General features: G+C 52.8%; 2 protein-coding genes across 4 annotated transcripts in view; both read right to left on the minus strand.

Annotated features, from left to right (window-relative positions):
* HM13 (histocompatibility minor 13) overlaps positions 1-24721 on the minus strand; it is a 42198-nt gene that overhangs the window by 15433 nt on the left and 2044 nt on the right. For all 3 annotated transcript variants that reach the window (XR_516645.4, XM_002710862.5, XM_002710863.5), the window contains exons 2-4: positions 16300-16398; positions 7958-8040; positions 2354-2442 (exon numbers count right to left, since the gene is read on the minus strand). Coding sequence is in view for 2 of the 3 variants with exons in the window: in XM_002710862.5 (XP_002710908.1) it covers positions 2354-2442; positions 7958-8040; positions 16300-16398 (271 nt within the window). In the remaining variant the exon portion in view is untranslated. The remainder of the gene's footprint in view (positions 1-2353; positions 2443-7957; positions 8041-16299; positions 16399-24721) is intronic.
* Positions 646-2347, minus strand: MCTS2 (MCTS family member 2). Its single transcript, XM_002710870.5, has one exon. It carries the CDS (start codon positions 1189-1191, stop codon positions 646-648), a length of 546 nt encoding a protein of 181 aa, XP_002710916.1. The 5' UTR covers positions 1192-2347.

Genomic DNA, 24721 nt, shown 5'->3' on the forward strand with positions numbered 1-24721 from the left:
CAAAGGGAGGTGGTCCTTGGGGTTGGGGGCATGGTTCTGCCACCAGCAGCTGGGAGACCCTGGGGGAGGCAGCTCCCTCTCTGGCATGTTTCCTCATCTGTGAACACTGGGTAACAGCACCTCCCTCATAGGCCTGCTGTGGGGAACAACGCATTCAGCGGTGCCTGGCAGCTGGCAGGTGTGCAATCCATGCCAGTGGACACCGGGCGGGGCCTCCAGCAAGGTCCTGGTTCCTCTGGAGTCTTCCTACTTTGCCCCCAAAGGAATCAGGCAGGTTGCTGGCAGCCCCGGGTCACCAGCAGAGGAGGAGGAGGGGAGGGTGGAGGCAGGAGGAGGGGTTCCCGTGCTGCCTTCTGGGGAGTGCTCTGGTAGACATGGCCTCTCAAAGCCATGCCCGAGTGCTTCCAGGGTTCCCAGAGAGGGAGCCCAGGGGCCCGCGGGGGTTCGCGGGGCTCCTAGAGCACAGCCGACTGCTGGTTGTCCCTCAATCTCTGTTCTTTCCTCTATGACAACAGAACCCCGATTTACAAAAAAAAAGAGCATCGGCTGAATTTATTTGGCATCACCAGCAGTGTCTTCATGCTGCCGAACAGACACACACACACAGCACATCGCCACGCTGAGCCCAGGCGGTCCTTCCGAGGCTCACTTGTACGTCTTCATGTGCCACAGCCCGTCATTCAGGTAGTGGATGTTTTCGATGCCGATCCCTTTGTTGACTCGGCCGACGTCCTCCGCAGACAGCCGCATGACCCCGACACACAGAGCGTGCTGCTTCCCTTCCGCCATGACCGCGACGATGGTGTCCGCGGCCGCGGGGCAGAGCCTGGCTCCAGGGGAAGTCAGCCCCGGACACATAATGTTTGCTCCGCTGAGTACAAACTTGATGGCTCCTTTATCAACCTGCTGGTGTGGCAGGATGAAAGGATATTTGTGAAGTAATCTCAAGGTTGGATAAAAAGGCCCCTTTCTTTGTCTAAAAAACAGCAATTCTCCATTTACTGAAAGGATTTCCGTATGTTCATGGCATCGGACTATTCTAACAGGATCTTTCTTGGGCACGATTTGATTAAGCCACGGCTCAATACCTGGAAACTGCTCTATCAGTTGGTTCTTAATACCCTTAATGACCGAAGTTTTCAACTGGATACAGTTGGACACGTTCTCCTTCTCATCAAATTTCTTGAACATGTTTCAAGGCAGACGTGGCGGTGGCAGCGAAGGGCCGGCAACAGGAAGGAAATCGTATGGGCAAGGGTCTGGCAGATGCCCTTTCCCGCAGACGGACGGCACCACCGGCCGGTCGCAGCCGTTGTCGCTAACCGGAAGGCGACACGACAGCCGCGCTTTACGGCTCCGCAAAACGTGACCACTTCCGCTCCTCCTACCCGAGTCGGCGCGTTGCGGGTTCCTCGGATCACCGACTCCGCCTCAGTGGCGGTGGCGGAAAGGGCGGGACTTGGGCAGGAAGAAGTGATCACGCGGTCCTTTCCAGCTGGAGGGAGAACGCAGGGGGCGTACCCGGAGGATTTCTGACTGGACATAGGCCGACTGGCTTCCGGACACTTTTACTTCCCATGTAGCTACACAGGCCTTTGATGCGGATGCTTTTTTCCCCATCTGGCTGGTCTGAAGGGTGACGGTCGGCATCCCGGCCTGGGGACCAGCCCTAAATATGGCGGAACACGAGACAGACGGGGCCCGGGAACCTTTAGACTCTAATCGTGCAAATTTCACCTTTTTAAAAAACCGGGCACAGATGCATTTAGGGAAGCAAAAAGGAGTCGCGTCAAGTTGCTGCTCTCTAGGGACAAGGCGGAAGGTACTAGACCCGAGTAGACACTGGCACATTTCATGAGCTTAGACTGTGACACACGACCAAGCGTCTTCTGATTATCTTGCCACTGCATCCGAACCCGTACCCTAAGTAACCTGCGAACCCCAGGATCCTCTCAGTTCCCTACAATTTTCACTAACAAAGCTGTGGCACCCTTTTCTTCCAATCTTCGGTGGGACAGTAATGGTACTAAAATGAGACCCAACAGACCAGAGCGCGGGCACCGTTCGCTGTGATCAGACACGCGGTGTGCTGACGGCTCTCCTTTTATCATCTGCCCACAGTCCCAACAATGTGCCTGTGAAGGAGGTACTGGATCACCAATTTCATTTCACAGATGAAAAATAACCCCAAAACCCAAGTGCTCAGAGAGGCAGGCGCCATCCACCCAGAGTCCCGTGTCGAGGTAATACCTCTTCCATCACTAGCTCTCCGGGAGAAGCCAACACCGAAGAACCAAAGGGGAACTGAGGTGGAGACACCCAGGCAGACCACAGGGAAGTGGGCGGCACTGACCTTCCTTGTTCTCCCCAGAACCCTGTGTGAAGAGCAGCTGGTACTGTCGATTTGGAAAGTTGGCTGGAAAAAACTTATTCATGAAGGGGCTGGAAGGAAAGACAAAGCAGGTCGGCAAACAGAGCCCCCACGGCCGGTCCCAGCCCTCGCCCTCCTCTCCCTCTGGCAGCTGTTACTGCCCGGCACCCTCACAGCTGCTCTGATGGGTGAGTGCTGGCGCTCCCACTCTACAGGCGTGCAAACAGAGGCCTCCGAGATGAGCCGACTCGCCCAAGGCCACACGGGGAGCCGGCATCCCAGCTCAGGGTCCAAGTCTCTGGACTCCTAGTGATTTATGTGGCGACACCAAAGAAATGCAAAGCAGTGGCAGATAGCCTTTCACATAAGGCAGTTTAAGGGAGAGTGACAGATTGGGAACACGGACTGCTTGTACTACCTGTCCCTTGTCAAGAAGCAGAGTCCTGGACCGCCCCCTCCCACACCACATCACTTTGTTCTCAAGTGACAGGCCCGAGATTTCATGAAGCACAGCCCCCACAGCAGGAACACCCTCATTCACCCTTCCACCAGGCCACTGCTCAGGACTGGCTTGCCCTTGCTTCTAGAAGCAGTCTCTCTGAGCCCCTCCAGGCCCCACTTCCTGGCCAGGTAGGGAATGGAGATTTTTTTCTTTCCTGGAGTATCTTCAAAGCAACACTAGCAAATCAAGGCCCCTCAGCCTAGTCTGGTCCTAAGGGGTGGCAGTAGGCTCCTTGTGGCCCAGCCCTGCTCTGCCACACACCAGCCATGTGGCTTTGGGAGAGAACTCTTCAGTGACTTGGTGTCTTCACCCGTTTATTGGGATAATAATACCACCCATCTCAAAGCATTGCTTCGAAGATAGGAGGCAGGGCAGCTGAGATGGCTAGCTCAGCCCAGGGCCTGCAGCAGGGAGGTAAGAGCTGTGAGCTTCTGTCACCATGGTGTACTCCTCGAGTCTCAGTCCGAAAGCATTTGACATCAGAGCAGACTAGTGCTGACTGATTAGACAGGCAAATCCAAGAACAGCCATCTCAACAAACAGGAAATGGAGGCAGGCCAGAGGTACCCAGGCCCCAGTGGTAAAGCAAGGAGAGGCTTGGAGAAAGACGTGGATTCAGCAGTCATCTCTGGGTCTGCTTCCTCAGTTGTAAAGCAGCCGGTTCCTCCCAGGTGGCAAGGCCGTGCTGTGCATGACGAGAGGCCTTCTGAGCAGGTGGTGGCACAAAGATGGACCCAGGAGAGGGCTTCCACAGCAGGGCTCCAGGGAGGCAGGAGGCAGGTTCACGGCTAGAAGATGCTGGAAGCTACTATGAGCTCAGTTTTCTAAATGATTTCTTGGGGAGTCTGAAGCCACTGAATGTGTGCAGGTATGGGAAGAGGCCCAGAGGTGGCTGGGGAACTGCGAAAACCCTCACTAGCAAAGTTTGATGGGTAATAATGTGCACTCTGGAGCCAGATTTCCTGGCTCTGCCACTTACTAGAGGTGTGACCTTGGGAAAGTTAGTTAACTGCTCTGTGCTACACTTTCCTCATTAGGAACATGACAACAGAGTTTTTTCTAGAGGGTTATCAAGAGGGTAGGTGGGTGACCGGCTCCCTGTGAGCTTAACTGTGGCTTCAACTTCAAATAGGAAGTCTCTGGACCATCGTCTTCGTTCCTCTGAGAAGTGCTGTATGACACGGGTCACATTCGAGTGAGCTGGCCTCTATCTTGAGGGTAAGCTTGAGGGTGGTGGTCCTTGGCACCATCTTTATCCAACCCATAGGCCTGGTGCCTGGGAGCTAACACCGCTGGAGGCACTTGCGTAGCAGGCAGAATCTTCCTGATTCCTGGGACTCACAGCAAACCTAAGGGTCATGGTGTCCCGTTGAGAACCACGTCCTGGTGCCCTTCTCCCCTGGGGAGGAAGGTCAGGTCAGTGGAACTGGTGATGCGGCTTCCTCCTCCTGTGGTGGCAGATTTGGGCCTTCTGGGCCTTTGGTCCTCTAAGTCATCTGGGTGGGTCCCGGTGGCAGGGACGTCTGGCATTTGGGCTTGAGTCATGGTGACTGCAAGTGGTGAAGGCAGACTGCAGCCCCTGTCCTTCCTAACACCCCATGCTGTGGTTTGTTCCTGAAGAGGCTTGAGGTGGGCTGGGGGATGGTTGTGGAGTTCACAGGGATCCCAAGAGAACCCCAGCCTGGGCTGAGCTGGCTCGGGGCACAGCCTGTCATGGCTTTTTGGCAGGCCTCTCCTCTGCCAATTTTTGGGAACCAGCAGCCAGCCTGCACTCCCTGAGCTCTTCTTTTCCCTTCATTTAGGGCCAAACTGGGAAGAACACAGGTTTTGGGCTCAAAATCTGATTCCACCCTTAGCAGCTGCGGATCCTGCTGGTCGCATGACCCACCTGAGCCTCAACTTCCCTGTATTAAGCCTTTGGACTTTGTTGTTTGGATACAGAGGATAGTGTGGATACAAATAGTTTATCAAAATTTGAGTGACACTGTAGACTTTCTTTGAGAAAAGTATTGGAGAAAACTCAACTTAAATGAATAAAAGTCAATTTAATTCTTGGACCAACACTTTAAAAAAAAACATGATTAAATTACAACCCACCCCTTTTACTAAAGTTATTTTCAATGGATTCAGTTGTTTTCCATGTAAACTATACATGAACAACTTCACTCATCTGCCAGTTTTCCTCTCTGATAAAATTTTTCGGTCAACCTCTCTGACCTCGTAGGGTGAGTGTCCCTTCTGCCCATGGCCATCCATTATTTTTATAATGTCCAGTTTTTCCAGGTCAAATTTAGTTGCTCTAAATTTTATTAAGAAAGTGATTCTTCTGTTAGTTTCAAGTCATTAATAGATTGTACCATATGCAATTTTAGCTGCAGTTGGTTTTATTTTCTGTTGATAATATCTATAATTAAAAACCTGAATTGGTTAAGACAGAAAGACGACTGTTTCCTGACTAATCTGTAATAAATCTGGGACAGTGTCTCTCAGTTCTTATTTAAACGGAAAGGACAATGTCTTTGGCATCAGAACGGCAGAGGTTCAAAGCCCACTGCCTGTGCAGCCGGACAGGGAGATGTCTGCTGCAGTGCTGCTGAGATGAAGTGAAATGACCAGGCCCCAGCCCACGGCCTACAGTGGCTTCTGTCACTACGAGGTGGAGGCTGGGCTGTGGGGGGAAGAGGAGGTCCCAATCCTCTCAGAGATGCTGGGGTAGGGAGGGCTAGAGTTGGCGGGAGGGGACCCGATGACTAGAAGCGACTATCCCTCTGCTCCTGGGTCAGTCATAAAAGAAGTCCATCTTGGCCGGCGCTGTGGCTCAACAGGCTAATCCTCCGCCTTGCGGTGCTGGCACACCGGGTTCTAGTCCCGGTTGGGGCGCCGGATTCTGTCCCGGTTGCCCCTCTTCCAGGCCAGCTCTCTGCTATGGCCCGGGAGTGCAGTGGAGGATGGCCCAAGTGCTTGGGCCCTGCACCCCATGGGAGACCAGGAGAAGCACTCCTGGCTTCGGATCAGTGTGATGCGCCCGCCGCGGTGGCCACTGGGGGCTGAACCAATGGCAAAAGGAAGACCTTTCTCTCTGTCTCTCTCACTGTCCACTCTGCCTGTCAAAAGTAAAAAAAAAAAAAAAGTCCATCTTGCCAGCAAGGATGCCTGGGTCAGCACTACATTAATGGTTTAAGTCACTTGAGGTTTGCTGGCTCTTTTTACCAAATTTTCAATTAACATGTAATGCATGTACATTTCTATGAGGTACAGTGCCTACTTCATATCAGCATTTCCATCTGTTTATCCCTCCTTCACGCCTGGCTGCCCGGCACCTATCACACACTTGTACCCTGCAGCGGGCCCACTGTGCTGGGAACTCCACAATGGCTTCTCTCTGTCTTGGAACCATTACTCAACCTCCCCTTCTCCTCCCTCCACTCTCCCGGGTCTTCATTTTTCAGGATGGGGGCTACAGCCATAATTCTCTGAAAGTGGCTAGAAGATCCTGTGGGTAAAGGGTCAGTTCAGGTCAACACGACACTAGGCTTGGCTGAAACACCAGAGCTGAAGTCCCCACAGTGTAACCGCGGACCAGCCACTCAGCTGGCTGCACTCTGGCCCTGTGCTCCAGGTGCACTGTGGATAGCAGCTCAGTCGATGCTGCCTCTACCCTGTAGCCTCTCCATTTTAGACATGGTCAAACTGGTGCTCTGAGAGCCTGGTAACTTACACTTAACTTGGTCCCAGGCTGTCTGTGTCTCGAGCTCATGGTCTGACTACGCCTGGCTGTGCCACAGTGCCTAGAGATGAAGCCACACCAACCTTGGCCTTCCCTGAGTAGATCCTGTGCTTTCTCTTTAGCTTTTACCTTGAATGCTCGGGGAAGATCCTGACTGTACCTCAGTGCTCACACACCTTCCAGCGCCTGGCCTGGCCTGTCCTGTCCTTCTTCCAGGCTTCCTACTCTTCAAAGCCCAGTTCCAGCCGTTTTACTCTGGGTAGCTGCTCTGCTCTGCTGACCACTCGGTCTATCAGTGGCTCTGAGCCTGAGGCTCTACTACTTCAATCGGCATACAGAAACATGCTGGGCATCTCTGTGTGACGCCATGAACTCGAAGGGCTTGGGGCTACACTGCAGGTGACGAGGCCAGGCCGCCAGATGTCTGTAGTGCATGGGGCAGTCCTGCACAGTGCAGAGCCAGCTTGTCCAAACTGCCAAAGACAGCCCTGCAGCACAATGGCCTGGGTCACTCCTCTCCTTTGAATGAGCACCCGGCAATCTGAGCAGGTTGCAATGGGAGGAGACAGGCTCTGGGCTACAGACTGCAGTGTGAACCCTGGCTCTGTTACTCACCAGCTGTGTGATTCTAGCCAATTTCTCAGCCTCTCTGAGCTTCAATTTTCCCGAGTGTAACACTGGACCAAACGCAAAGGTTGACCCCTAAGGTTGTCCAGCAAGTTAACAAAGATAAACAGAATGATCCCAACAGTTAATAGTTATTGACCATATTAATTGCCAGACACTGTGCTAGAAGTTTTCCAATGACCCCCATGAGGAAGGGACTATTATTTCCCCCAATCATGAGGAAATTGAGGCCAGAGAGATTAAGTAACTTGCCCACGGTCACAGGATAATTAAGTGGCAGAGTCTGGATTCACAGCTGGTAGTCAGATTCCAGAGTTCTTAGTCCTCACAAGTCTGCCTCTCCCTCATCAGGACACAAGACACAGTGTGAGGGGCCTTGCCTAGTGCTTGGTGCACAGCAAGCTGCAACACCTGGCGGGTGGCCCTAGTATTGCTCATCTCAGTACCGTGACAGCAGGACATCACAGCTCACAGATAACTGCCCTGACCCCCATGGTGGTGGGCGACATCCACTGGACACTCTCCCCTGAACCTGCAAACAAACTGTGGCCTCAAGAGGTTACAGTTCTTGTCCTAGGCCACCTCTAGTGTGACACAGGTAAAGATTCCCTTGGGTTTTACAGCCAGGGTTCAAACCTGGCTTTCAGTGACACCAGGGTCATGCTGTCATCCAAGACCCTGTCTTGACTCCCGAGAAAGTGGCTTCAAATGGTGCAGAGATCCTTCTGACCTGATGGTGTGGGACAGGGCCAGGATTCCCAGCACGAAGAAATACATGGACAGCAAGAGGTTGATGTACTCCTGGGAAAATATCTGAGGCAGAAATACAAAGAAAAACAGGAAGTCAGGCTCGCCAGTGGCTGGGAGGTGACTAGAGTCCTACTTCTCTTTGGTGTGGTCTCAGCCCTCTGGATGCAGGGGACTGTGAGGGACAATCTCAGACACACCAGGGCACTCTCGTTCCTGCAGCTGTGCAGATAAAGGGGGGGAGAGGCTGCGGAGGCGCCTCCAGAGGAGTCTCGGTGTACGCTGCGCCACCACTGTCTGGAGTCAGGCAGCTGCTATGCTCGAGCCCACAGCCTGCACGGGGTCTGAAGTCCAGGCCCCAAGGCAGCTCTTTCGTATTTGCTCCTCCCTGCTCACAACTCCAGGAAGCCCCCACAGATGACTACCGGGGCCTCAGCATGCTTGTCACCAGACACCTGTGTGCCCCGTGCCCTCCTGGGGGCAGTCGGGAGCTGGGCCAGCAGCCCTGACAGCCGCTTCTCCATCTTATTAAGTGCGGAACTGAGAAGCACTCGGTCACAGCACTCCAAAGCCAGCTGTCACGTGTTGTTCATTTTGGACTTTGCCAAGGCAATGGCCGTCACTCGAGCTGCACTGGCTGCTGTTACTGTGAGGCTGGCTACCTGGGAGGGAGTGGAGTGCTGCGTGTCGGACGGAGGGCTGCTGTGGGAGCGTTTCAGCATCTGCCTGACCCTGACGCTCCCCTGCCTAAAGCCTCACCACAGTTCCCTCTGCCTTCCACGACGAGGGCTCACATCCCCCCGCCGGCCCCGCTCCCACCCACAGGCGGCCTCGGTCTTCTCTCTTCCTCACTCAGTCCTGGACGCTGACTTGGTCCCGGGTCCAGACGCGCTCGCAGGGCATTTCCTTGACCTGCGCCCCCAGCACATACACAGAGCAAAGAACACGGCCGAGGCCCCGTCTTCACAGAGCTCAGGTGCCGGAGAGGGAGGACGACTTTACACACACACACACACACACACACAGTCCCACAGTGATGGGCGCCAAGAAACATGGAGCAGAGCAAAGAGAGAGACTGAAGGAGCGGAGCCACTACTTTGGAGCAGTGGCTGGGGATGGCCGGGATGACGGGATAGAAACCTAAGGAACGTGAGGAATGGGGATACGTGGGGAAGTGCATGGGAGGCAGAGGAAGAGCAGACGCCGAGGTCTGGAGGTGGGTCACGTGTAAGTGTGCAGGGCCTGTGGAGGAGGACCTGTGGGCCTAGAGCTGAGGGAGCAAAACGAGTGCCTAAGGATGAGGGTAGGAGGTGAGAGGGACCCAGACCCTACAGCGCCAGAAAAGACTTCAGATCCGTGTGGGTGAATCCGGTCGGAACTGGAGCACTGAGGGCTCGGCCGGGACAGAATGGGATGGCCTGGGAGCATCCTTCTGTCACCGTGTGGAAGATGCCGTGGCCCGAGGGCGGAGCAGGCAGTCCGTGAGGAGGGCCCTGTGTCGCCCAGCAGAGGGCACGGGGAGCCCTGCCCTGGGGCACGCGGGAGCGCCAGGCAGCAGAGAGGCTGCAGCATGTTCTGCAGTGTGTACAGGGGCTGCCACTGAGCGGGGTGGACCGAAGGGCCAGGGTCTGAGCCCGTGGCTCGTGTGGGAGCAGTGCGTCACCCTGGGCTGGTTCTGCTCCGCTTGCCGGCCCCGCGGGCCTCGCCTCCACTGCCCTCCTTAGAGCTGAAACTTCATAGTCATCCATGGCACGGATGGCAGCTGCTTCTCTCACGGTGGTGTCCTGAGCACGCAGCACTCAGAAATGCAGAATGGCTGAATGGAGCAAGTCTATGCCTACAATGAGGACGCGACAGGAGAAGACCTAGGAACGCACTTCGCAGGCGTATGGATGGTGTTCGATTCAGGAAGATGAGGAGTCCCTCAACCATCAGCGTGGGGCCCTCGGGATGAACCTCTCTGGGGCCACGTGGACCGTGTGAATCGAGCACCACGTTTGACTTTCCTTTGTGCTCTGGGTGCAAACCAGTCAGAGCCACACCTACGGCCCCCTTCCTGCAGGCGTCCACGGTGCAGGGTTTCAGAGCACAGCTTCTGGATGAGGCCCTAACCAAGGCTTACTGTAGGTGATTTCATTTAATTTTTCTCCTTCACCTCAGTTTCTCAGTTTCCTGTTTTTTGTATACCTTTCAATGTAATTTTTATAAGCTGCCTCAAAGCAACCTTTTTTTTTTTTAAGTTTTTATTTATTTATCTGAGAGGTAGAATTACAGACAGTGAGAGGGAGAGACAGAGAGAAAGGTCCTCCCTCCACTGGTTCACCCTCCAAATGGCCACAATGCCTGGAGCCGCGCTGATCCGAAGCCAGGAGCCAGGTGCCTCCTCCTGATCTCCCACATGGATGCAGGGGCCCAAGACTTGGGCCATTTTCCACTGCCCTCCCAGGCTACAGCAGAGAGCTGGATCAGAAGAGGAGCAGCCAGGACTTAAACCGGCGCCCATATGGGATGCCGGCGCCACAGGCAAAGGATTAACCTACTGTGCCATGGTGCTGGCCCCAAGCAATCTGTTTGAAACAGGGTAAGATAAAGGCAAGGCCAGGGTGAAGAGAAATGTTACTGTACTGTAAATTTTAAAAACTTCTTATTTTCCTCTGCCTCCACTTTTCCACAAACAAGTCACGTGCACCCTACCAGGTGAGCAGATGCATCAGAATGCAGTCCCTGCCCGAGTTCCCCTTCTCGCCTGCCCCAGCTGGGACCCAGTGGCGTCAGACACACTAGGAACTCTCCCTGTTTGCTTACTCCACCGGAAGCCAGCAAGGGCGCTCGCCCTGCCCTGCCACCTGCTTGGCTGAGCTCACTCCCCAGGAGCTCCCCGTGTGGCATGCCATGACTCCCTCTCCAGGGCCTGCGGGTGGAGTAAGTGCCCTGATTTCATACGCTTCTCTGACTGTGTGGGAGTGATCCTTACAGACCCCATCAAGGGGACTTCCTCTCCCATTTACCAGCGCAGCTGGCGATGAGGCTGGGATCACCATAAGCTCAGACGGGAAGTCTGTCAGAGGTGCATGTGAAATGAAATGATTTCCACTCTCAGGTCGCCCAGAAGGAGCCGTGCAGCCAGATGCCTTCACTGGGGCCCAGGACAGAACACACGAACTAATGACAGGACGGCGTTTCACTGATGTGTTTGAATGCCGCTGGTTCATAGTCATGGCACAGCAAGAAGGGAGACTTACGGTGGGATCAGCTTACTGCAGTGCTGCCCCTAGCCCTCGGACAGGGTGTTACAGCCTATCTGCGGGACTGCTGAAGCCTCAGGAAAACATACAGCTATAAAAATGTAAAATGCAGGGGCTGGTGTTACAGCACAGTGGGTTAAGCCGCTACTTGCAATGCTGGCATGTCATATGGGCACCAGTTAGAGTCCTGGCTGCTCCACTTCCAATCCAGCTCTCTGTTTATGGCCTAGGAAAGCAGTGGAAGATGGCCCAAGTGCTTGGGCCCCTGCACCCATGTGGGAGTCCCAGAAGAAGCTCTTGGCTTTGGCCTAGTACAGCCCCAGGTGTTGTAGCCATTTGGGGAATGAACCAGCAGATGGAATCTCTCTGTTTCTCCCTCTCCCTCTAACTTTGCCTTTCAAATAAATAAAATAAAACCTTAAAAAATGTAAAATGCAGTTATAAACTCCAGTCCCCTTAGCAGGAGGAGGGGGTGAGAGGTTGAGCAAGACCTGCTGTGGTGGCCCTTCTCCTGTGAACACCAGCCAAGCAGGTGTTGGGCTGGAGTTCAGGTGGAGCCTGGAGGCTGCAATATCCATGCAGCCGCAGAACCGTAGAGGCCTGGGGGAGAGGTATGCTCTTGCTCCTGGCACTGGGCAGGTGGGCTCACCTGCCTGGAGGGAAGGACTGGCTCGGCAACATGGAGCCAGAGCCTTGGAAAGCAAGTTCACACTCTGTGTGGCCAGAACTCCTTTTGGGCATTGGCTCTAAAGAAAGAGTCCTATGTAGGCTGGTGCCACGAGGCTAATCCTCTACCTGCGGCGCCGGCACCCCGGGTTCTAGTCCTGGTTGTGGCACCGGATTCTGTCCCGGTTGCTCCTCTTCCAGGCCAGCTCTCTGCTGTGGCCCGGGAGTGCAGTGGAGGATGGCCCAAGTGCTTGGGCCCTGCACCTGCATGGGGGACCAGGAGGAAGCACCTGGCTCGTGGCTTCAGATCAGCAAAGTGTGCCAGCTGCAGTGCACTGGCTGTAGTGGCCATTTGGGGGGGGAGGTGAACCAATGGAAGGAAGACCTTTCTCTCTGTCTCTCTCTCACTAACTCTGCCTGTCCAAAAAAAAAAAAAAAAAGAGTCCTACATATTAAACACGTTAAGAGGGTCTGGAAGCAAGGGCCTGGGTGTGTGTTCCTGCCCTCAGCACAGCAGTGACTTGAGAAACACCTGCCAAAAGCAAAGTCAGAAGCAGTGGGCTGAGGCACGCAGAGCTACAGAGACCCACCAAGTACAGGGGGAGGAAAAGGCAAGGGAGGACGCACAGAACCAATTACGGAAACAGAGTCTCCCCCACATGCCGACACACCACACTGTACCCCATATAAGGACAGAAACCAAACAGGCAGCAGGTACCTCTGGCAGAAAGGGACATGGAGGCGGGAAATGAGGTGGGAACCAGGGGTGAAGGGAACGGAAAACAGTAAGGGGAACCTGGCATGGACTGAGGATGGTATGCTATGAATCAAGGCATTCGATCAAAATCGAGTTCTTCACCGAGGGCCAGGAAAAAAAATGCGTCAGTGAATATTTATTGTTTGATGCATCCTTATTTTTTCTTTTGAAGGCAGAGCAGATAGTGAGAGAGACAGAGAGAAAGGTCTTCCTTTTGCCGTTGGTTCACCCTCCAATGGCCGCCACGGCTGGTGCGCTGCGGCCGGCGCACCGTGCCTATCGTAAGGCAGGAGCCAGGTGCTTCTCCTGGTCTCCCATGGGGTGCAGGGCCCAAGCACTTGGGCCATCCTCCACTGCCTTCCCGGGCCTCAGCAGAGAGCTGGCCTGGAAGAGGGGCAACCGGGACAGAATCCGGCGCCCCAACCGGGACTAGAACCCGATGTGCCAGCGCCGCTAGGTGGAGGATTAGCCTATTGAGCCGTGGCGCTGGCGCATCCTTATTTTTAAAAGAAAAAAAAATCAGAATATTTTCTCTTTAAAGTGAAGGGGCTGCTCTGGTCATCTGTGGTGTATCTGCTTGTGGGGATATTCTGACACCACGACATACAGTATTTCTTTTTTTTTTTTTTTTTAATCTTTTTTTTTTTTTGACAGGCAGAGTTAGACAGTGAGAGAGAGAGACAGAGAGAAAGGTCTTCCTTCCGCTGGTTCACCCCCCAAATGGCTACTACGGCTGGTGCACCGCGCCAATCTGAAGCCAGGAACCAGTTGCCTCCTCCTGGTCTCCCATGCGGGTACAGGGGCCCAAGCACTTGGGCCATCCTCCACTGCTTTCCTGGGCCACAGCAGAGAGCTGGACTGGAAGAGGAGCAACCGGGACTAGAACCCGGCGCCCATATGGGATGCTGGTGCCACAGGCGGAGGATTAACCAAGAGAGCCATGGCGCCGGCCCCGACATACACTATTTCTGATCTGACAACGAGGGACTCATGAACAGGAAATAGGTACTGAAAATTGTGCTCCTGAGCCGCCTAGACGGGTGAAAGCTAGAAATTTTGGTGCTAGGAAATGCAGGTGAGAATGAGGAGGCCAGAACTCTAGAGAGGAGGAATGTAAGATCCTCTTTCTGGAAGGCTCCTTGGCATTCGCTGTCCAATTATAAAAGGAGACACTGTGTGACCTGGTCATCCTGCTGCAGGGACACCTGAAGAAGGACGGGCAGGAAGGTGTTCCCGGCAGTGCTGCCGCGATATCCCCACAGTGGGCACCCTGCAGAGCAGAGCCAGGAGCAGTGGTCAACAGAATGAGGCAGATCTGACGGTGTCAACACAAAAACACCTCCACCTCCACGCTAAGAGCTGTATGTGTGATGCACATACTGAAAACTTTGAACATAAACATAGACCTATATCTAAGAGAATCATAAGACATAAGGGCTGGCGCTGTGGCTCACTTGGTTAATCCTCCGCCTGTGGCGCCAGCATCCCATATGGGCGCCGGGTTCTAGTTCCAGTTGCTCCTCTTCCAGTCCAGCTCTCTGCTGTGGCCCAGGAGGGCAGTGGAGGATGGCCCATGTACCTGCATGGGAGACCAGGAGGAAGCACCTGGCTCCTGGCTTCAGATTGGCGTAGCCGTAGCGGCCATTTGGGGGGCATGAACCAACGGAAGGAAGACCTTTTTCTCTGTCTCTCTAACGCTGTCAAAAAAAAAAAAAAAAAAAAAAGACATAGTTGGGAGAGGCTGATGGCTCATGTACAATGTACCTTTTGGTAGAGTGAAAAAATTTAAATAATGTACATGTAGTTTTTAAAAATAATTTCTATTTCTTTTATTTATTTTAAAGGCAGATAGAAAAAGAGAGGTACCTTCCATCTGCTGGCTCATCCCACAAATGCCTGCAATAGCAGGGACAGTGCAGGCTGAAGCCAGGAGGTGAAATTCAATCTGCGCCTCCCAGTGGGTGGCAGGGACCCAGTACTTGCGGCACTATCTGCTGCCTCCCAGGGTGTTCAACAGCAGGAAGCTGGACTAGAAGTGGAATAGGGACTTGTGCCGAGGCACTCTGACATGGGATGTGGGTGTTCCCAGTGGTGTCTTAACCACTATGCCAGGTGCTTGCCCTGTATCATGGACACATACTTTTGAAATGTGAATTAAAAGGTTATCACTGAGGAATTAACAGTGATCAGGGAAAAAGTGCCTCTGATGTACTATTAAAAAAAAAATGGGTGAGGGTTGTGGTGTAGTAGGTTAAGCTGCCACTTTGGACACTGGCATCCCATGTCAGAATGCTTCGGAACAAGTCCTGCCTCCATTTTGGATCCAGGTTCCTGCTACTACACCTTAGAGGCAGCAAGTAATGGCCCAAGCACTTGGGTTCCTGTCATGTACACAGGAGACCCAGACGGAGTTCCTGGCTACTGACTTTGGCCTGCTTTAGCCCCAGCTTTTGTGGGTATTTAGGGAGTGAACCATTGGATGGGAGATTGTCTCTCCTTCTCTGTCAATCTGCCTTCAAAATAAATACACAGATAAATAAATCTTAAAAAGACAAAAACCAAAAATGCTCCCCAAACTCCAGAAAACGAGAAGAGGGAGGGCATTTGGCCTCGTGGTTGGCATCTGTGTCCCACACTGGCAGTTCGATTCCCGGTGCCAGCTCCCGACTCCAGCTTCCTGCCAATGTGGACCCTGGGAGGCAGCAGGTGATAGCTCAAGTAACTGAGTTCATTGTGGTTCCAGTCTTGGCCCACCCTGGCTGTTGCGGGTACCTGGGAAATGAATCAGCAAAAGGAAGTGTGCTCTACCTCCAAAATAAAAAACAAAAACAAAAAACAAAAAAGAATCCTAGAAACCCAACAACAAAAATGAAACTCCAAAAAATAAAATATTACAGTTATAATTATGCTAACAAACATGCTACTAAAAACCTGCAAAGAGATATGTCAGAATGTTAACAGTGACTACTTCTGCATTGTGTGGATTTGTTTTTCTCTCACTTGACATTGTTTTCTGTATGCATTACTTGTATAATCAGAAAATAGTAGTTATCTTTTTTAAAAAGTTAGAAGGAGAGTTCGCAGTAACATGAGAAAATGCTCATGATGTCATTAATGTGGGGTGAGAAAAGCAGCTACGCACTGAACACACCGCGGGGCCTGGCTGTGGGGACCATGCACGGGGAGAAACAGTGGAAGGACACACCTCCAGAGGGAAACTGGGGCTGTCTCTGGTGGGGTTTTGGATGACTGCTGTTTCCCCCTTTTTATTTTTCTGAGTTTTCCAGCTTTTCAACACTGAGCCTGTGTAACTTTTATTGGGAAAATAAACCTCGATAAATTAAAAAAAAAAAGGCAATTAGTACGGCAGAGGTATGTCTGAGACACATCCCCACCCCAACGTCAACAGTACAGTGAAACCAAACTGAGATCACAAAACAAACCAAAAAGTACATGGAGAAAACAAAGACTGGAGGGAAAGGGTCCTGGACACTGACGGTGCTTGACCCTGGTATCCGATCTATGTGTCAATCAATTATTTTCCCCTGCTTTTTATTTTCTACAAATGAACATGCATGGCTCCTGTGATGGGAAAAATAAAACAAAGCAAAATAAAGTCATTTAAACCAAATGACACAACAAGAGGTCAAGACTTACCTTGAAAAAGAGGTAGAGCCCCAAGAGGGTGCAGCTGGCAATGATGGGGAAGCGGGCAGCGTCTCGGCTGGTGATGGTTTCAGGCATGTCCGAGGCGTTCTAGAGGAGAGAAGAGAGACCTGGCTGAGCTGGGGCTCGGTTCCGGCTCACAGAGACACTCACTCATCTTGGTCCCCACTCCCCACCAGCCTGGTCGTCAGGGGCCCCAGACTAACCATGTTTTCCTGCCTCAAGGCTTCTGCGGCTGCTGTTTCCTCTGCTGGCAACGCTGCCTACCCGTCTGCCCCAGGGACAAGATACTTGGATCCTGCCGTTCTGCCACTTCGAAGACTGGACGCTGATGGAGACAGTCCAGAGAACGCAGGGTGTGTACATCTGGGCAGAGGGTTATGGCAGGGGCAGTCCTAATATGTAATAACCAGAACAAACAAAACAAAACAAAAAACCCGGCAACTAGTGACACAGGGGCAGGCCCAGCCCTCATGAGAACTGTTCCCAATTTTCTTATAGATCTTCTAAGAAGGAAATACGATTAATCTTTTATCCAACAGGTAGTGAATTTTATAACTGGCACAAACAACTGCCTATGGCTGAAATGGCACTTGAGAAGTCACCAAATGCAAGGAGAGAAAATCTTGACAAAACTGAAATCTGACTGGGAGAGACCTGAACATGGTAATAAAAGCCACAGGGCCGGTGCTGTGGCATAGTGGGTTAAAGCCCTGGCCTGCAGCGCCAGCATCCCATATGGGCACTGGTTCGAGACCCGGCTGGCTCCTCTTCCGATCCAGCTCTCTGCTATGGGCTGGGAGGGCAGTAGAAGATGGCCCAAGTGCTTGGACCCCTGCACCCACATGGGAGACCCAGAGGAAGCTCCTGGCTCTGGGTCGGCTCAGCTCCAGCCGTTGCAGCCATTTGGGGAGTGAACCAGCGATGGAAGACCTCTCTCTCTCTCTCTCTCTTTTTTTTTTTTTAAGATTTTACTTATTTATTTGAGAGGTAGAGTTATAGACAGTGAGAGGGAGAGACAGAGAGAAAGTCTTCCTTTAGTTCACTCCCCAGAAGGCCACAACGGCCAGAGCTGCACCGATCCGAAGCCAGGAGCCAGGGGCTTCTTCCTTGTCTTCTATATGAATGCAGGGGCCCAAGGACTTGGGCCATTTTCTACTGCTTTCCCAGGCCATAGCAGAGAGCTGGATTGGAAGAGGGGCAGCTGGGACTAGAACCGGTGCCCATAGGGGATACCGGCACCATGGAGCCAGCCCCAAACCTCTGTCTCTATCTCTCTCTGTAACCCTTTCAAAAATAAAATAAATTTTTAAAAAATATAAAAGCCACAATCAAATTTACAATGGCAGATGCTACAGTTGGCAAGAATCTGATGTAAGTAAAGAGCTGACAAAGGATAAATGTTTACAAAAAGAATTAAATGAAATCAAAATAATGGAAAAGAACTGAAAATGAAGTAATAGTGCAACATGGGAATTATATCTGCTTCATGTCATAAGACTTTTAAAATGTTTATTTTTTATTTATTTGAAAAGCAGAAAGAGAGAGAGAGAGACAGACCTCCCACTGCTGGTTCACTCCTCCCCAAATGCCTGTAACAGCCAGGGCTGGATTAGGCTGAAGCCGGGAGCCAGCAGCTCCACCAGGCAGGGGCACGAGTACTTGAGTCATCATCGGCTGCCTCCCAGGTGCATCAGCAGGAGCAGGGCGGGAAGTGGAGCTGTTGAGACTTGGATCAGGCACTCTAAAATGGGATGCACACATGCCACGTGGTGACTATATCTGCTGTGCCACAATGCCTGCCCCGCATATAAGACTTTCTGATGAGCATTCATTGATGGTCATGTAAGCCTGGTTTAGATTTCTTTCTATATTAGCAAGAAACTGGAGTCAGGGATTGACCCTGGGTACTCCATTAGGGAATGCAGGCATCATAAACGCTAGGCTAAAGTCTACCCCTGTAATCCTGATTTAAGTTTGTAGTCAAAAGCTTCCAGGCTCAGAACGCCCTCCTCACACTCTCAGTCCTCAGGGGCCCAGCAAATGTCCTCGCCATGAAGCCCTTCCAGGTTCCCCTGCTAGGGCAAGCCTATTCCCCGACTATTTTATATCATAGCCACCAAAAGTACTAGCAATGCCTGATTAGACTTCCGCTCACGCCTCAGTGAATTCTCTCCACAACAGCTACAGGCTCATCGCAGTGCCAGGATTCCAATGTCACCATGTCTACTTTGTGGATAAGGCACCAGCGTCCCTGGGAGAAGGAATCACACACAGGTGTGGCATCTACCACAGTCTGGCTAATAAATGACACTTAAAACCCAACAGGAAAAACAAGCTAAGAGGGGAGCCGTCTGGAGAGGGCAGATTTTGGCAGAATGAGGCCCTAAAGCCCCAGGGTGGAAGGCTGCAAGAGGGGAAAGAGACAGGGGCGCAGAGCAGCAAGCCTACACAATGATGCCCAGGAGAGGCAGCTAGGGGACTGGGGGTGTGTACCTCCGGATCGAGTACAAACCTGTCCGGCCTTTCTGAGGGGACAATTTAGCAGGATGCGGCAAATCATAATTTGCACACCCCCCCAGGAAACAAAGAGAAGATTTACAGAATAGGGATTATAAATAGCTCAACCATAGAGGGAAAATATTCACTCTCATTCTTAATAAGGAAAATTCAAATTAAAGTGCACCATGCATTTGGTCACACATCGAGGTGGTGAGGCTGTGGGGAAGAGGAGTCTCTGACACTGATGACGGGCACGAATCAGCAATCTGGCAAGAAGTGTCAAAACCACAACATGCATTCTCTTTGGCCAAGCAATTCCACTTCTGGGGCTCTTTCCTACAGATACAATTGACACATAAGCAAAACTGATGCATAGAAGACAACCTAGGCGCTCACTGCCTTGTTCATGGCTTGCTAACAGGCAAGTCATTTGCTCACAGAGGCTTCACATGAAAACCTCTGCCTTTACTTACCTTGAAAGGGCCAAGGGGCTTGAGCCAAACGACATAAGGGACCTGGAAGAGCCCGACACGTAAGGCTCTGTGAGCACAGTGAGGCACGGGAGGTGGTGGGTAACCAGATCCCCAGGTCCTCATGTACATAGGGCCCGCGAGGCAGCCCAGGCCAGCGCTGGAAGGCAGAGCCTCCCCTCTGGAGGAAGCTCGGGTGAGTCACTCTCTGGCCGCTGGGCCAGGAGGCGGGGGTGGGGCAGGTGAGCAATACCGACACCAACGGGCCCAGTTTCCTTCCTTCCCGCTTCTCTGCCAGCCCTTGGTTTCTGCTTTTGGCAGCAGTGTGCTGTGGGACTTGGACAAGCTCCTCACCCCCTCTGTGCACCTCCAAAATTTCAGTACTTTTCTTGGGTAGCAGTAGTGTGGGTACAAAAATAAACGAGGTAGCTCCTGCCTGACCTTCAAGAGTGCACAGGCTAAGATCCTGTGTAAACAACACTGCAGCACAGTGACACGTGGCGCAGCGGCCAGGTACACCTGCGTGATGCCCGGGATGGCACCCGGCCGTAAGAGAGCGTTCTGAGGTCAGCAAGCCCCAGCTGACTCCCAGCTTGGCTTCCTCCAAGCCGTGGGACCTTGGGAAAGTCATTTGCTCTCTCAGCACCTAGATTTTCTCAGTTGTAAAGTGAACTGTGGGGATTCTAATGTCCATGTTGGTAGCACTTGGCCCTGTGCCTTCACCTAAGCTGTGTGCACTTCTGCAGGTACAGCAGGTCGGGGGCAGCTGGAGCAGTCACCATGCCATGTTGGCCAGGCTGGCAGAGCCCACACACAGGGTCTGGTGTGCAGGACGAGCCTGCTTACGGTACAAGAAGTGGAGTGCTTCTCAGGCAAAAGGACCTGCCCATCTGAGGCTTAGCGTCCTTACAATCCATACAGAGCTTTGTGGATGGGGCCAATGCTGTGGCGCAGCAGGTTAAAGCCCTGGCCTGAAGCACCGGCACCCCATATGGGCGACGGTTCTAGTCCTAGCTGCTCCACTTCCAATCCAGCTCTCTGCTATGGCCTGGGAAAGCAGTGCAAGATGGCCCAAGTGCTTGGGCCCTTGCACCCAAGTGGGAGACCCAGAAGAAGCTCCTGGCTCCTGGATTTGGATCAGCTCAGCTCTCGGCTGTTGTAGCCATCTGCGGAGTGAACCAGCAGATAGAAGACCTCTTTCTCTGTCTCTACCTCTGTCTGTAACTCTTTCAAATAAATGAAAGAAATCTTTTTTTTTTTTTTGGACAGGCAGATTTAGACAGTGAGAGAGACAGAGAGAAAGGTCTTCCTTCTGCCGGTTCACTCCCCAAATGGCTGCAACAGCTGGAGCTGCGCTGATCCAAAGCCAGGAGCCAGAAGCTTCTTTCTGGTCTCCCATGCGGGTGCAGGGCCCAAGCACTTGGGCCACCCTCCACTGCCTTCCCGGGCCACAGCAGAGAGCTGGACTGGAAGAGGAGCAACTGGGACAGAACCAGCGCCCCAACCGGGACTAGAACTGGAGTGCCGGCGCCACAGGCGGAGAATTAGCTTAGTGAGCTGTGGTGCCAGCCCTAAAATAAATCTTTAAAAAGAAAACAAAAACACTGGGGCTGGCGCCGCGGTGCAGTAGGTTAATCCTCTGCCTGTGGTGCCAGCATCTCATATGGACACAGGTTTGAGTCCTGGCTGCTCCTCTTCTAAGAACGAAGCTCCTGGCTCCTGGCTTCAGATGGGCGCAGTTCTAGCTGTTGCAGTCATTTGGGGAGTGAACCAGCAGAAGACCTTTTTGTCTCTTTCTCTCCCACTGTCTGTAATTCTACCTCTCAAATAAATAAAATCTTGAAAAAAAAAAAAAAAACCTTTGTGGCTTCACTTTCTTTTCTTTTTCTTTTTTTTTAAGGATTTATTTTACTTATTTGAAAGAGTTACAGAGAAAGGTAGAGAGAGAGAGGTCTTCTACCCACTGGTTAACTGCCCAGGTGGCCGCAATGGCCGGAGCTGCGCTGATCTGAAGCCAGGAGCTTCTTCCGGGCCTCCCACGTGGGTGCAGAGGCCCAAGGACTTGGGCCATCTTCTACTGCTTTCCCAGGCTATAGCAGAGAGCTGGATTGGAAGAGGAACTGCCAGGACTAGAACCTGCGCCCATAAGGGATGCTGGCGCTTCAGGCCAGGGCTTTAACCCGCTGTGCCAGAGCGCCAGCCCCAGTGGCTTCCCTTTCCAGCCAGTGCTACAGCTCACTTCCACACACCCCATTCAGGTCAGCCCTGTAGCCAGAGCAGGAAGAGGCTTAATATGATTCGATGACAAACCAAGGTTGGATGGAAGCTCCAGCGAGCAGAGGACTCGGCCTCCTCCGTGGGTGACGGTCAGAAGTATCCCTAGCTGCTGTCTCATCGAGTCAGAGCAGATCTGAAATCTGACGGACAGTAATGGCGGCGAGGGCAACACAGATGGCGACTGAGGCACCTCGCTGTGTTCTAGGCACTTTATGTGATTTCAGCCTCACAAAACCCCACGAAACAGGCACTTTTAATAGCTCCACTGCACAGATGAGGACACTGAGGCTTAGAGAGTTGAGTTAACTTGCTGAGTGCCACACAGCTGAGTGGCAGAGCCAGGCTCTAGATTGAGGCGGTCTAGTTTCAGGGTCTAGATGCTTGGCTACTATTTCCTAAGAACTCTTTCTTATTTGCAAATTTCTGGCAAAGTGTGACAAGATGCTTAGGGGGCCTCTGACCTTTCTGAGAACAAAATCCTGAAAGTAATGGAAGAGCTGATCTTTGCAACCACAAGAATACTAAAAGTTGTTGGGGTTCTCTACAAATACAACTCGGATTTTTTAACCATGCGTCTATGCAAATACAATAGCTCTTGGAACACAAAGAGTAGGGAAAAAAGCTGACACACATAGCAGAAACAATTCAGTTTCCAGTGACATTTGAGATACCCGAGTTATCAGGGCAGAAGCAAAGGCAGGAAGGGAAGACAGATGCCCAGCTCCCAGCCATTGGCACGAGGGCTGGGAGCGCTGCTTCCAGGCCATGCCCTAGATACCACCTGGAATTCCTGGAGCACTCTTACTCAGCCATCCCCGCTGAGGGCCCCGGGGGCCCTGTCCTCACCACCACACCTCTCACCTCACAAAGATTCTACTTCCTGAACATTTCCTGAGCTCACCGCTTACCCCAGTCGCCACCACCACACCCTCCTCCTCCTACCACCTATGGTGCCACGGGCCCTTTCTACAGCCCACACCTGACTGCACCACAAGCCTGCCCCAAACTGCCCCGGAGAATGGACCAGAATGCAGCCATTAAGCATGAAATCAGGCCCACTGCTGGTGGCAGGATGAATGGATACAACCTCGATGATGGGTCAATTGTAAAATCTAAATAAAAAGCACATAGCTTTTGACCCAGCAATCAACTGTGAGAAACTTATTAAATACACAAATGGAAAGTAGCAAAATGGATATGAACATTAATTTCAGCATGGTTTGTGGCAGCCAAAGACTCGGGCAACCTAAATGACTAGTGGAGGCCTCTAAACCTGCTGTTTTCACACTCGGGTGTGGGTCAGGAGGGCTTGTTAAAACATGTACAGCTGGGCCCCCCTCCAGTTTCTGGTTCCCAATCTGGTTCTGGCATGCTCCCCAGTGACGCAGATGCTGATGCCGCCCTGCGGTGACCACGCTTTGAGAACCTGCACTTTAAACTGGGGGGTGCAGGCAGGCCCCCACCTCCTTTGCTGAAGAAGTACTACACAGACTGGCCTGGTCTGACCTCCAACACAGGGATAGGTGGTGAAAAAGGGCCACGGTGCAAAACACAGGGTCTACAGAACAAAAACGGAGCTAAAGCCATACTTGTTTACGTGTGAAGGACAAAACCTCTGGATGACTAGCTAGGGCAGGTGACAGGGGCTGCCTGTGCGGAGGGCAGCTGCGGTGGGAGACTGCGCTCCTGAGCATCTGAATCCTGAACCATGGACGTGTATTCCCTTATCTCCCACTCTCCTGCCATGAAACGATGTGGCAGGGGCTGGTGCTGTGGCACAGTGGGTTCATACCCTGACCTGAAGCGCCAGCATCCCATAAGGGCGCCGGTTCGAGTCCCGTCTGCTCCACTTCCCATCCAACTCTCTGCTATGGCCTGGGAAAGCAGTAGAAGATGGTCCAAGTCCTTGGGCCCCTGCACCCGCATGGGGGACCCGGAGGAAGCTCCTGGCTCCTGATTGGCACAGCTCCGGCCGTTGTGGTCACATGGGGAGTGAACCATCGGATGAAGACCTCTCTCTTCTCTCTCTGCCTCTCCTCTCTCTGCATAATTCTGACTTTCGAATAAATAAATAAATCTTTTTTTTTTTTTTTAAAGAAAAGATGTGGCAGAGCTACAAGTGTTAACACAGGAAAAGGACCAGGACACATTGTAAAAGGACAACAAAATCAAGATACAGAGCAGTAAGTACTGCACTGTTCCATCTTGACAAAACAAATTCACCCATCTACACACACACAGGCACATACAACACATGTCTGTCCGTCCACAAAAAACATCCCGGGATGTGACACACTAAACAGCTGGCTGGGCTTTTCCAAGGAAGAGGACCGAGGAGGCGCTCCCTTCTGCCTCTGCGCTGAACTCCTCACGGGGCGCGGTGCTGCTGTAACTACAAGCGGATGCCAGCCCCAGATCCCACAGGCTCCCCGGCATCTTCCTGTCTCCTGCCCGCCCTCTGCGGTGCCCGCTCAGGTCTCACCCATTCACACACGCCACTGCTGCCGGCTCTGGAGCTGCACCAGACTCCATCCAGCTGGCGGCTGGGCACACCTGTTTCTCTTTGGCAAGGCACAGAGCAGGCCCTCGTAGTCTTTTGGTGCAGGGGCTCCTCTGTGCTCAGCTCAAGGGCCACGGCACCAACCCTGCGTGGCCACACTCACTCCCTCCCAGGGGAAGGTGTCTGACGGGCTGGGCACCAGGCGCCTGCTGCTCTGAGGGCTCCTTCCCCCTGCCCCGTTCCCGCACGCTCCCCCTCCTCACCCCCAAGACCCCACCTGAGCTCTGCTGTCTCGGACACTCCCACCCCTGGGAGAGTCCTATCCTCACACGCCCTCTTCTCGGCTGGCTTTGGGGTCTAACACAGCGGGCAGCCCAGATCCCTGGGTCCCCACACCGACTTTTCCCTTTGCCAAGTGAGCAAGCTTGGAATGAGCTCACGGTAGGGAAGGACGTCTCTGGCCTGCCCTGCTCCTAGGCCAAAGTGCTGCTGTCAGGGGTCTTCAGAGGCGCCGATGCGGAGCGAGCCCTGCAGCAGCACCAGGCACACCCGGTCCTGCCGCCTTTGGCAGTCAGTCCTTGGCCTTCAGTTTCTTGTCCTGCGCGACGAGGACAATGAATCGGGCTGCCTGCCACACTCAGGTGCCCTGGGCACCCCGGCTGCT

Source organism: Oryctolagus cuniculus, chromosome 11 (assembly GCF_964237555.1).
Source record: "Oryctolagus cuniculus chromosome 11, mOryCun1.1, whole genome shotgun sequence".
NCBI classification, from domain to species: Eukaryota; Metazoa; Chordata; class Mammalia; order Lagomorpha; family Leporidae; genus Oryctolagus; species Oryctolagus cuniculus.